The sequence below is a fragment of the Equus quagga genome, chromosome 15, assembly GCF_021613505.1.
Source record: "Equus quagga isolate Etosha38 chromosome 15, UCLA_HA_Equagga_1.0, whole genome shotgun sequence".
Classification (NCBI taxonomy): Eukaryota; Metazoa; Chordata; class Mammalia; order Perissodactyla; family Equidae; genus Equus; species Equus quagga.
The window spans coordinates 61,584,447-61,595,434 of NC_060281.1; the positions used below are offsets into that span (position 1 = coordinate 61,584,447).

The following is a 10,988-nucleotide window of genomic DNA, read 5'->3' on the forward strand; positions in this document are numbered from 1 at the left end:
GCGCCGTCGGCCGGCTCGGGCGGCGCGGGCGGGGGCTGGCGGCCGGGCGGCGGCGGCGGCGGCTCCTTCAGGTGCAGCCGATCCTTCTCCTCCTTGTCCTTCACCGCGTCCTTCTTCTTGAAGCGCCGCCGCCGCCGCAGGAAGCTGCCGTTCTCGAACATGTTGTACGAGTCCGGGTCCAGCGTCCAGTAGCTGCCTTTGCCCGGCTTCTTGTCGTCGCGGGGCACCTTGACGAAGCACTCGTTGAGCGAGAGGTTGTGGCGGATGCTGTTCTGCCAGCCCTGCTTATTGTCCCGGTAGAAAGGGAAGCGGTCCATGATGAACTGATAGATGCCGTTGAGGGTGATCTTCTTGTCCGGCGCGTTCTGGATGGCCATGGTAATGAGCGCGATGTAGCTGTAGGGCGGCTTCACCATGTCCTTGGGCTGCGGCTGCGGCGTGTAGGGCCCGTAGGCGCGGGCCATGCCGCCCGGGTACTGCTCGGCGTGCGCCGGGTGCGAGTACACGCTCATGGGGGCCGGCATGGCGGTGTAGCCGCCCCCGGCCGCCGCCGCCGCCGCGCGGTAGTAGCTCTGCTCGCCGCCGAGGTAGGGCACCACTCCCAAGGAGTTGGGGCTGGACACGGAGTAGCGCGCCTGCATGGCCCCCGCTCGCCGCCGCCGCCCCGCGCCGCCCGCCGCCCCCCACCCTCGCTCAGGCCGGCCGCGCCGGCCGCCCAGTCCGAGTCCGGGCCTCTCCGCGCTGCCGCCGGGCCGCCGCGCTGCGTCCGGCTCGGCCGCCGCTGCCGCCTCCCTGCGCCGCCGGCCGCGCGCGGCCTCCCCCTGCGCTGTCTCGGGCTCCGGGGGCGCCTCTGGCCACTTCGGGGCCCTCGCCGGCCGCCGAGGAGGTCGGTGCTGGGGGAGAGGGCCTCGGAGGAACTCGCGGAGCAACTTCCAGGCGAGAACGGGGAAAAAAGAGCCCAAACTACAAAACAAGAAGGCGCCCTTCTCGCCACACCGCCTGCGCCTTCCAGGAGACTCTGCCCCGCGCCGCCGGCGGAGGCGGCCAAATAACCAGGACGGGGGGGCGCGCGCCGGCCGCCTTCCCGGGCCCCGCGTCACCTTTTTTTCAGTCTCGCGCGCGCCGGCCGCTTAAGGAAGCATTGGGAAAACTTCTGAACTTTTGAGCATCCGTCACCCAGGCGAGGACTTTTTTACGCAGTTACATTTTTTCCGGGCGGCGGAGCCCCGCCCCACCACGGCAGCAGCAGCCAATGGGAGGCGAGAACCGCCTCTGAATGAGCCGGAGGCCGAACCCGGCCGGCCCGCGCCCCGCCGCGGAGGACCGCGGGGCTGACCACACGCGCGCCGGCCGGCGGGGCCCGAGCCCGCGCCGCTGCCCGCGCTCGGCCTGTGCCCGCATTCGGTTCTCCTCCTACACCCCACCGCCCGCCCTGGGCGCCAGCCGCTGTCTCCCACCCCGGGCCCTCCGCACGGACGTCCATTGTTCCCGCAGACTTCCTGGGTCCTCCTGGGCCCCACGCAGACCCTTCCTCCGTCCGCCGCTCCGAAGGTGTCACCGAGTCCTCGAGCCCCAACTCGCCCTACCTCTCTCCCATTCCTGGGCGGATCTGGCGGCTCCAGAGCCGGGATTTCCCGGGCCTTTCCTCCCCTCCGCCTTTCCCCCTCACCTTTCCTCTCTCCCCGCCTCTCCCTTCCCTCCAGATCGCCAGTCTCACTCGGGTCACAGACGTCTCCAGTTTCCCCCACCTGGAGGTTCTCCTGTCTTGAGCTGGGTTACAAAGGGCACGGTTTTAAGGGCTCAGTCACAGCCGTGCTCTGTTCCCGGTGGGGAAAGAGTTGTCAGCCCTACCTCGCCGTCCCTGTGACCACTCCCCAGCAGGAATAAGGGAGGGGGATGTGGGCCCATGCCGGGAGCTTCCGGCGGTGGTTCGCCCAGGTAGGCTGCACCTGCCCTACTGCGAGCCGCCCTGCTGCTCAGCCCCCCTTGGCGGCCGAAGGGTGCTTGCGCGTGGGCTGCTGGAGCCTGGAGGTTTCCCCGCGGTCCCCTTCGGGGAGCGTGCCGGGTCCCTCCTGTTCGCCGACCCGACCGCCCCCTCTTGTCAGCTCTGGCACGTTTCGGCTCAGAGGAGGGGTCAGGCTGCGGGCTCAGGGACATTAGCAGGTGTGATGACAAGCAGCAAATACGTCCCAGTCCACCTCCATCTCCACACGCGCGTGGCTGCCGGCTCGCAGAGATAACGGGTGTGTTTGGGGGCAACGTTCAGAATCGCACCTGCAGGGCGGCCCAAGGATTCTGAGACAGTAAGCACAGAAGGCGTATCCTCGTACAGACGCCTGAGATTTGGCGTATCTGGGCGACTGGAAGGGATGGGAAGAAGAGCAGTGAGAGGGGAAGAAAAGAAGGAGCAGGAAAGAGATGGGCCTCCCTCCGCCTGCAGCGGGATTGTGCATTTCGGCCACTCTAGAAAAGACCCTGCTGCAGATGGAACCGTAGACCCTTTGCCAGAAGCGGGGGGAGCTGGCGGGTTTAGGATGCTGTGAAGAAGAGTAGCGGCCGCATTTAGCACCTCCAATGCCCCGATTTCTGACAATCTTCTACTGCAAGGACGCGTTAGGGGCCCCTTTTGGCTTCCTCACTCCGCACACAAATGTTAATTGCAGCTTCAGTTGTAAGATGGCAAGGGCGCTGACTTGTGTAGCAGGCACAGCTCTGTGTCACTTGAACATTCAAAACATGTTGTATTTCAGAATGCATATTTACGTGGAGAGAAGCGGACCTGCTCCTTATGGAAGTGGCTTGGGGGCTGCCCGGAAGTTCCCAGTCCTGAGGCAGCTGCCTCCTGGCCTGCTGTGCGCTTGGGTCACTTGACACTCCTTTTCCAGGGTGTTCAGCAAGGCTGTCACTGGCCGGTTGAAAGAAACACTTGATTTATCAGCAGGAGGCTCAGTCCTTGGTGGGTCCTAAACACTTGTAGGGGGATGGGGAGGAGAAGCCCCACGACTTGAACAATGACTTCGCATCCAGCCCTCAGCCCTGCACCCTGACTTAACCAGCCCCTGTGGCCGAGGCTTCACGGGCCGCCCAGGCCAGGCTGCAGCCTGGAGGCCAGTTAAGTAAGTGGTCTTCCTAAACACCTCAGCGTTTGGTGAATTCGGCCTTTAAGTGCGCTTCCTCTGCTCAAGGAGCGGAGACGAACGCAGCGACTGTGACTCAGTTTGTCCCTGTGTGGGAAATGCCGGCGGCCCGGGTTTTGCGATCCACAGTGGTGCTCGGCGGCGTCTCCCCGAGGTCGCCGTCGGGCCCTCCCCTCGCTCCCTCGCGAGTCAGCCCAGGGAAGGGCAAACAGCTTGTTATGTAAATCGCAAATCGAACAGCGGTGGTGTTCCGGGCTCCCGCTTCGGGTGCGAAAGTTGCTGCTGTGAAATTGGGATCTGGCATGCGAAATGAAAGGAGGGGTGCCGTTTTACAAAGATCAACTTTCCACTGCTTTGCCTCTGGATATTAGCCAGGAAAAGATTCGCATTTGTGTTTTATAAGCTTACTCGGAAGCAAACCTCCAGTAAACGGCTTGATTGTATTCCAAGTACTTTACTGATTTTCTTATTGTTGTTAGTGGTGGTGTTTGAACAGTAAGGCGCAGAAATGAAGGCTTTGGGGGAATGGGTTACAGTTTTTATTTTCGGGCTGCAGTTTTTGATGTCCCTTTTGCTGCTCCACGGGGTGGTTCAGTCATCTGTCTTCCCCACAGCTCTTAACTCAGTCGGCAGAAATGCCCCGCAGGAAACCTCTGCCTCTTTCCTGACACCTCCAGTCCCTGCAGCCTGAAGGTCCCGGAGGCGACAGCGGTAATGGATGCTCGGTGGACTGTCGCTCGGCCCTCCCCGCCCCCACCCCCTCCCTGACCCGTCAGGCGGGGTTACAATTCCTGGGGCCCACCGAAGGGTTCTTAGCTCTGGGGAGGGGGCGTGACGTCACAGCGATCTTTAAAACAAGGCCTCTCGGGTCGCAGCGGTAGAAAAGCACCGGGAAGGGAGATGTGGCGAGCCCTCCAGGAAATGCCCGGATTCGGGAACGCGGTGACACCGCAGGAATGTGTGTGTGGGGGGGGAGGAGATGGTGCCTAACTCAGGTCACCAGGAGCCAGAGGAGTTTTTCCTTCTCTTTTTCCAAGTCAAGTAAAGGGATTAGTGGACGAGGCGGGGGGACCCCCCGAGTCCGGGAAATGATTCTCGAGGGGCGTGAGCCCAGCCCGGGGTGCACAGCTTGCCCCGGGTCAGAGACCCCCCCGCGAACTTTCCCGCGTCCTCCTCAGCCCCGGCCAGCCGAATCGCCCCTGCGCCTTGCCCAGACCCATCCCCGCCCGCTGTTCCGGCTTATTCACTCCCTTGGCTCCGGCTTGTGCCCAGGAAGCCGGCCCGTCGGGGCAGGACCCCCGAGTGCCGGCTCCGGGGTCCCCGCCAGGCCGAGGGGCTGCTGGGGAAAGGACAGGTAGGCTTAGAAGACGCGGGAAGAGGCTTCTCCTAGTGCAGCGACCCGGGGGCTCTGCACGCCCAGGAGGCAGCTGCACGTCCGCGGCCGTCTTACCGTCTTCCCCTTCGCCGCCGGGAGACCGAGGGGAAGATTAAGGCAATTATCCCAACCATGCGACTTGAACACACTCCCCACTAGACCGAAATCACCAAAAATTGGAGCGAAGTCCGTTTGGGGGGTGTCTTTGAGCTATTTAGATAATTGTCGTAGTTCTCCATCTGGGGCCGTTTGCGTAGACCAGAAGCCCGGGGTAGGTGAGGATATCCTGGTGTCAGTAACCGTTATTCGTTATCAAACCGTCAGCTCGGCAGGTAACGTTTGTCACTGGTGTGACTTTTCAGGGAGGGAGGAGGCTGGCCCGAGCGTCTGGGTGGCCGCGACGCCGGGCGATCCATTTCCATCTTCCGTCTCAGTTGAGGGGTCTCCGAGGAGAGGTTCTGTTCATTCAGCCCCCTCCTTAGTAGAAAAATAATTCCTACAATAAATGAAAAGAGCGTTTGTTTTTCGATTGTGCTTTAAAGACAAAGTGACCTACAGTGCCTGTCCACACGATTAAACCAGTCGGATAGTTGCCCTCCTAGGGGCAGCCCTCCACACGGGGAGTTTACGGGATGGGGTAATTTAACGTCGTCCCCCAAGTCCCCAGGATGGGCCGTCCCGCTGATTACTCACACGGCAGAGAGCGCGCCAGCACCTGCTCGCGGTCACCCCTCGGGGCGGCCCAGCTGTGCCCCTCTGCGGGAAAGCCCCAGTCTCCCCGAGAGCGGCAAGAAAGGGCCACAGGGCCTGCGGGAAGTGCATCTTTGACCTTAGTGCCTGGCAGAGGTAGATGGAGATCAAAACTGTCACCTTTCATTAACAATCCAGGACAAGAATAACACTTCTAAAGGGGTGGCTCATCGGAAAGGACAAGTTGTGTGCGTGCGTGCCCACGGGCGCCTCAGTTTCTCCTCATCCAGGCCCCCAGCGACTCGGGGCAGACGCTGCACGCGGGGCCTGGAGAGGTAGAGGCCCCGCCGCCTCCCAGCTTCGCGACCTGGGCTCCTGTGGGGCGCGCTCTGTGCGGGCCGCGGCGGTCCTCGGGGCGCAGCGACGGCGGGCTGCGGGCGGGCGGCGGCCGCCAGAGGACAGCGGGCAGAGGCGCCTTCCCGGGGCCGGAGCGGAAGGCGCGCTCCAGCGCGGACGCGCCGTGGCTACGGGTGTTTGAGAAAAGGCTTTGATGGGCGGACAGACCCACGGACAGTTCGGAACGGCGGGCGGGGTGGCGGCGCCTGCACCTTGCTGGCGGCTGGGCCTGTGTCCTGCAGGCGGCGGGCGCTGCCCGGTTCTCCCGCCCCGCCGGGCGGCGGACCCAAGCGCCGGGGCTGCCGCCGGCCCTTCCTCCCTCCCGAAAGCGACGCTCGCAGTGCCCGAGTCTCGACGCCCCCGGCCCCTTCGCGGGCCCGGCGGGCCCGAGCTCCGAGACGTTGCTCCCGACGGCCCTCCGCCAGCCCGGGGCCTCCCAGCGCGCGGACGCCCGGCGGGGCCTGGCGGGCGCAAGGCGCGGTCAGCCTCGCCGCCCGGGCCTGGGGCGGGCAGCTGGAGCCGGCCGTCTGCCCCTCTCAGGGCGGGGACGAGGCCGGCACCGGGCGCGGGGCAGCAGGCCTCCCTCCCGAGGGCGGCTCGGCTGGAAGCGGTGGCCCGCTGGCCGGCGCCCCTGCCGCCCTCCGCCGGCTTCCCGCCTCTTCTCCGCGAGCGCAGGGCAGAGAAGAAGGGAGGTGCGGGAAGTTCCGAGGCCGCTGAGCAGGCCGGGGCTGGGCCCGAGTGCTGCGGGTCGCAGGCCCCCGCCAGTCTCACGCTCCGCGGCAAGGGCCCACCTGCCGCTCCGGGCTCCGGCCGGCCCTGGGCACCGCGCGTGCTCCGAGCGCCCCCTGCCGACCGCGGCCGGAGGCCCCACCGCCCCGCTCAGGCCGGAGCCTAGCCTGGGGAAGGGGCTCCTGAGGAAGGGGTCCCCCTGGGGGCGGTCACGCCGCTGGAGGGGGACCTCGCAGGGCCTGGCTCCTTGTTTTCGCAGCCTGCAACCTACCCAGGGTCCAGGCAAGAATAGTCTGTTTGTGAAGTCCCATGGGGACACCGACTCGGACTCGCAGGCACAGACCAGGGACGTTTTTTGTTCCTGGAGCCCGAAGTGACCTAGTACGAGGCTTACAGCCACCGGCTACATTCCTTCCAGGCGGCCTCTTTTAATTGATGTGCACGTTACACAAAAAGCAAGGCCGCTTCATCAAGTGAGTTACATTCTGGGAGATGCCAAGGAATGTATTTACTGGCAGCCAGGTTTGCCAATAAAAGTTGCAAACGAAGACCGCTGGTTTCCAGGAAAATGTACTTCTGTTTTTTAACCACTCTTTAGTCTTAATTATGAAAAACTGAGCCTCCAAAGAACCAGTTTAGGGAACAGGACTAGTGAGTGGCAGCGATGGTGGCTCCTAGTGCGGTCTCACACCCCCACACGCATTTACACACCCTGCAAACAACCACGACAGCACAGCCCATGCACACTGCAGCTCTACCCACGCAGACTGGCCAATGTTTACATACACAGTAGACAGACACACGGCTAGACGCCGGAGCACAGAGAGGTATGCATTCGGATTAGTGCTATTTAGTTTGGAAGCGAAGATATAAGAAAAGATAAACTAAGGCAAATGGAGAGCAAATTTCCACAGCATATTAACTAGAAATAAATGTATGAAAGGAAAGGAGGCACTTGCTCCATCGTGTTTAGCTCTGGTTGCCCTGGTATTTTTTAAGGCCACTGGTTGACTGGGGTTAAACTATAAATTAAGGGCAACAGACAAACCAACCCAGAATTTACTCTGACTGAAGTCCCCTTTTGCTTGGGGTCACAAAGACTCCAGCTGGAATGAGAGACCCTCTCCACTCACCAAATGGGGCAACTCTTTGTTCCACCCAGAGCTCCACTCCTCCTCCAGACACTTGGTTTGGGGCAGAGCGTGAATGGGAATGAAGGGTGAATTTGTCTGGTGTGACAGCTGTCTGTTCTCAATCACAGACCCCTAACCAACAATAATAAGATGCACGGAGCACTATGTTGTCATTCTGCCCAGTGCTTTAAGTAATCATTTCGTCTGATCCTCACAAGGAGCCCATGTGGATTCTCTCACCTGCATCTTACACACGAGGACACGGAGTCTTAAAGAGAGCACGTAACTTGCCCAAGAACACAGCCCTTACAGTTTTACTTTGCTGTGTCTCATTGGATCTGAGATGTCATTTATGATAAAGTACATCACTTGTGTGCCACTAAGAGAAGAGAAAAACTATGAAACATCTTCAGTGGTAAGTCTTATCTCTATTTCAGATGTTAAAATGTGTATTTCAGATCAATGATACATTGACTAATCCATTTAATCAACAAATATATGGAGGCTTTCCTTGTGTTCAGCATTATTCTAGCAGCTAGACGTATAACAGAATATCCTTTGCTGGACATCTTTATGAAGGTAAATATTAATAACTGTGGGGAAAATATTCATCCACATGAGTGCTTGGATCTGTTGCATTTGTATAAATACACTTGTCTTGCACTGGGCTGGTGTATCTGCACACATATGTTCTAGAAGTGCTCCCAGTAGCGATCTGAGGGGGAAACCGGATAAGTACACGCACAGAAAAGTGCTGTATATTTGGGCACCACATTTCTATATAAAGTAATAAGGGTCCTGCTGGCTGATGCATTTGCTCTCATCTTCGATGCTCTCTGAGGGCTCCTCTCCTGGCTTTCCCTTCCATTTAGTTGTCCCAAGGAAGATTCTCCAGGAAACAGGCAGATGGAAGAAGGGAGGATCTTCCCTGCCCCCTCCCCCATTGGGCCCACCCTTAACCTCAGCCCAGGCCCCTGCTTTCAGAGCAACCAGCCAGACAGGACCTTGCAGGCTAGGAAAGCTCAGGACATTGAGAGGAGACCCAAGCATTTCCGCTCTGTTCTCCTCACAAGATTCAGGAGGACGGAGGCTGAGGGAGGCGCTGGAGAGCAGAAGCTGAGTTCAGGCCTGGCTAACCTCCAGGACCCGGTGAGGAGACTGGCCTTCATCACAGTCATGCCATTCACATCACAGAGAGAGAAACTGAGGCTCATGGAAGAGAGTTGGTCCCAGGTTACCTCTTCTTAAGCGGTGGAGACAGGCCTCCCACCGAGGATTGGCAAAGTCCAGTCCAGCCTTCCCCAGCGCATCACCCTGGCTCCTCAGCCTGAAGTCCCACCAAGGCCCTGGTGTCTAAGCAGTGGAGGCCGCTGGCAAGTGGAGGCGGGGGACGCGGGCATTCGAGCAGGGGAGGCCAGAGAGGTGGATGGAGAGAAGACGAATGGAGGCCTTTTTCCCTTTCCAGGAATACCTCCCCACCCAACTGGGACTTGGTCTGGGCCTGGCAGATTGACACGAAGGCCAATAGTGAGGTAGGAAGAGGGTCACCTCTGGGTGCCGAGCCAGAGGCGGCCCTAAGACCTCAACCAGGCCTGGGGAAGGGGGACACCGCCTCTCGGGAGCCTCTCCGGGAGCAAGGGGCTCTTCTTGCCCAAGGTGTCCTGGAGCCCCCAGTGGTGCCCACGGGCCCCTCTGCACCCGGATTTCCCGCGTCTTCCCGGGAAGAGCCAGGCGCGCCCAGCCCTGCCGAGTGTGTCCCCGCAGCTGGTGGCCGCAACAGGCGGTGGGCACCGCGGGCCAGACTCCCCTGGGGCCGCCCCACCCCCGCCCGCCACAGCGACAGTCTGCGCCGGTCCTGCTGCTCTTCGAGCCCAGCCAGCGTGGGCGCGCGCTCTCCCTTTGTCTCCCCGCGGCGCGGAGGAAGGCGCTCTTAGAGGCCGGGCTGTCGTGTTCACACAGGCGCGCACGGAATCCCGAAGCAGGGCCTGTGTTTAGTCTGTCTCGCTGACGTCCTTCCCGAACAGATGGGAAGAGGAAACGATTCTCTTAGCCGTTTTTCCCTGCACGGTACCCAGGCCCATCCATCATTTTCTCACCTAGCGTCCCCGGACGGCGACGTCTGCCCGCCTGCCGCGCCGCAGCGAGTCCGGGCCGCCGCCGCCGCGCTGCCGTCCTCCTGCGACGCGAAGCTGACGTTCCTGGACATGCCTGTGATGAAACGGGCTCCAGATTAGATAAGGCTAAATTACACTTTTATAAGGTGCCAGGATCGTCTTAGGAGACATTCTCTTTTTATTTGTGAGTGTGTGCCTGTAGTAATAGTTTGTTTTTATACTTCTCTCTCTTCTAAAGTAGACAACATATTCACACACTGGGACTTCCTGGGAGCGGACCCCTCACTGCCCAAAGCGGGGAAGATCAGTCCCTGGCCAAGAAAGAGCAAGTCGCTCCAAGTTGCTGACTTCTGGGAACCGGCCCAGTCAGCCAGGCAGAGCTGTTTGGCTTTTGTGTGTGGTATTCCACGTGGTGCCTGTGCCATCTGAAGAAACACCCATAGTAGTTTTCATTGTTTGCCTTTATGAGTATGTGCTATCAAAGATTATTTGTTAGGTGTATTTGTTTTAGTAAGGAACGCGGCCAAAGGCGGGCAGACGTGCCACTGGGAAAATGTTTTGGCAGGAGCCGGCAGGGGTTTTACATAATAGGAAAACAAAGGGCTCCACCCACCTCACGTCCAGGCAAACACAGTCACAGATTTTGTTTAACATCGGTCACATTGTCTACTGTCTGCTGGAAGTGGGTTAGTTTTCTAGTAAACATCGCTGTCATCGATGTCAACTGTTTTTTCTGGAATGGGCTCAGACTTAGATTGTGACGCTTTGTCCATGTTAGTTCATCTTTGGATATTTTAAAAGAGGGCTGATGCAGTGCAATAACACTTCCTTTTATTTTAAAATAAATTTTGAAAAAATATGTTTCATATTTCTTCTTAGTATGGCAAGTTTTGAATCTCCCTTAATTATGCATGAAAAGGAGTAAAATAAACAAGGTTTTTTTTTTTTTAACTCTTTTTTCCCTTCTCTTGCTGGTCTGTCCGTCAGCTTTCCGGATGATATCTATACAGATTTGCCGATTTCAGGGAGATTCAATTATCAGAAGGTGTTCACAGTCTGTTGTAAGTTTCATAAAAGGAGAGTTGTACTTTTTCTGACTATGCCAAACATTTTCCAAGTGGGTATTTAGAACCCAGAAAGCGTCCCCTAGCAGATGAGAGTAATATTAAATACAGGTCAAGTGTTGGATTCAAACTTCTTGGCAATGTCCCTTTAAAAACAAATTTCTCTGATATGCCTAGATCTGCTTTTCCAATATTAGCATAACTTTCAGTTTTATCCACCAGACAAACAAATATTGTGCGTCTACATTAGGTGGAAAAAGAAAATGATGGGTATATAACTTGTTCTTTCTCTTATGAAAAGTTTGCATTTTGAATAGTTCACTCTGTGAATGTCTTGATAGATTCAATTC

The 10,988-nt window shown here is 58.7% G+C and overlaps 2 protein-coding genes across 3 annotated transcripts in view; one reads left to right on the forward strand and one right to left on the reverse strand.

Annotated features, from left to right (window-relative positions):
* The window catches only part of FOXC1 (forkhead box C1), a 2,493-nt gene extending 1,716 nt beyond the window's left edge, over window positions 1-777 (reverse strand). The window contains exon 1 of one of the 2 annotated variants that reach the window (XM_046640519.1): window positions 12-777. In XM_046640519.1, the coding sequence (XP_046496475.1) occupies window positions 12-641 (630 nt within the window). In that variant the 5' untranslated portion in view covers window positions 642-777. The other variant, XM_046640518.1, reaches the window with a different exon arrangement.
* A 5,859-nt stretch (window positions 778-6,636) lies between these two features.
* Window positions 6,637-9,533, forward strand: LOC124227116 (uncharacterized). The gene is made up of 3 exons (XM_046641008.1): window positions 6,637-6,700; window positions 8,710-8,833; window positions 8,926-9,533. The coding sequence occupies exons 1-3, from the start codon at window positions 6,637-6,639 to the stop codon at window positions 9,392-9,394; spliced, it is 657 nt and encodes a 218-aa protein (XP_046496964.1). The 3' UTR covers window positions 9,395-9,533.
* The last annotated feature ends 1,455 nt before the right edge of the window (window positions 9,534-10,988 follow it).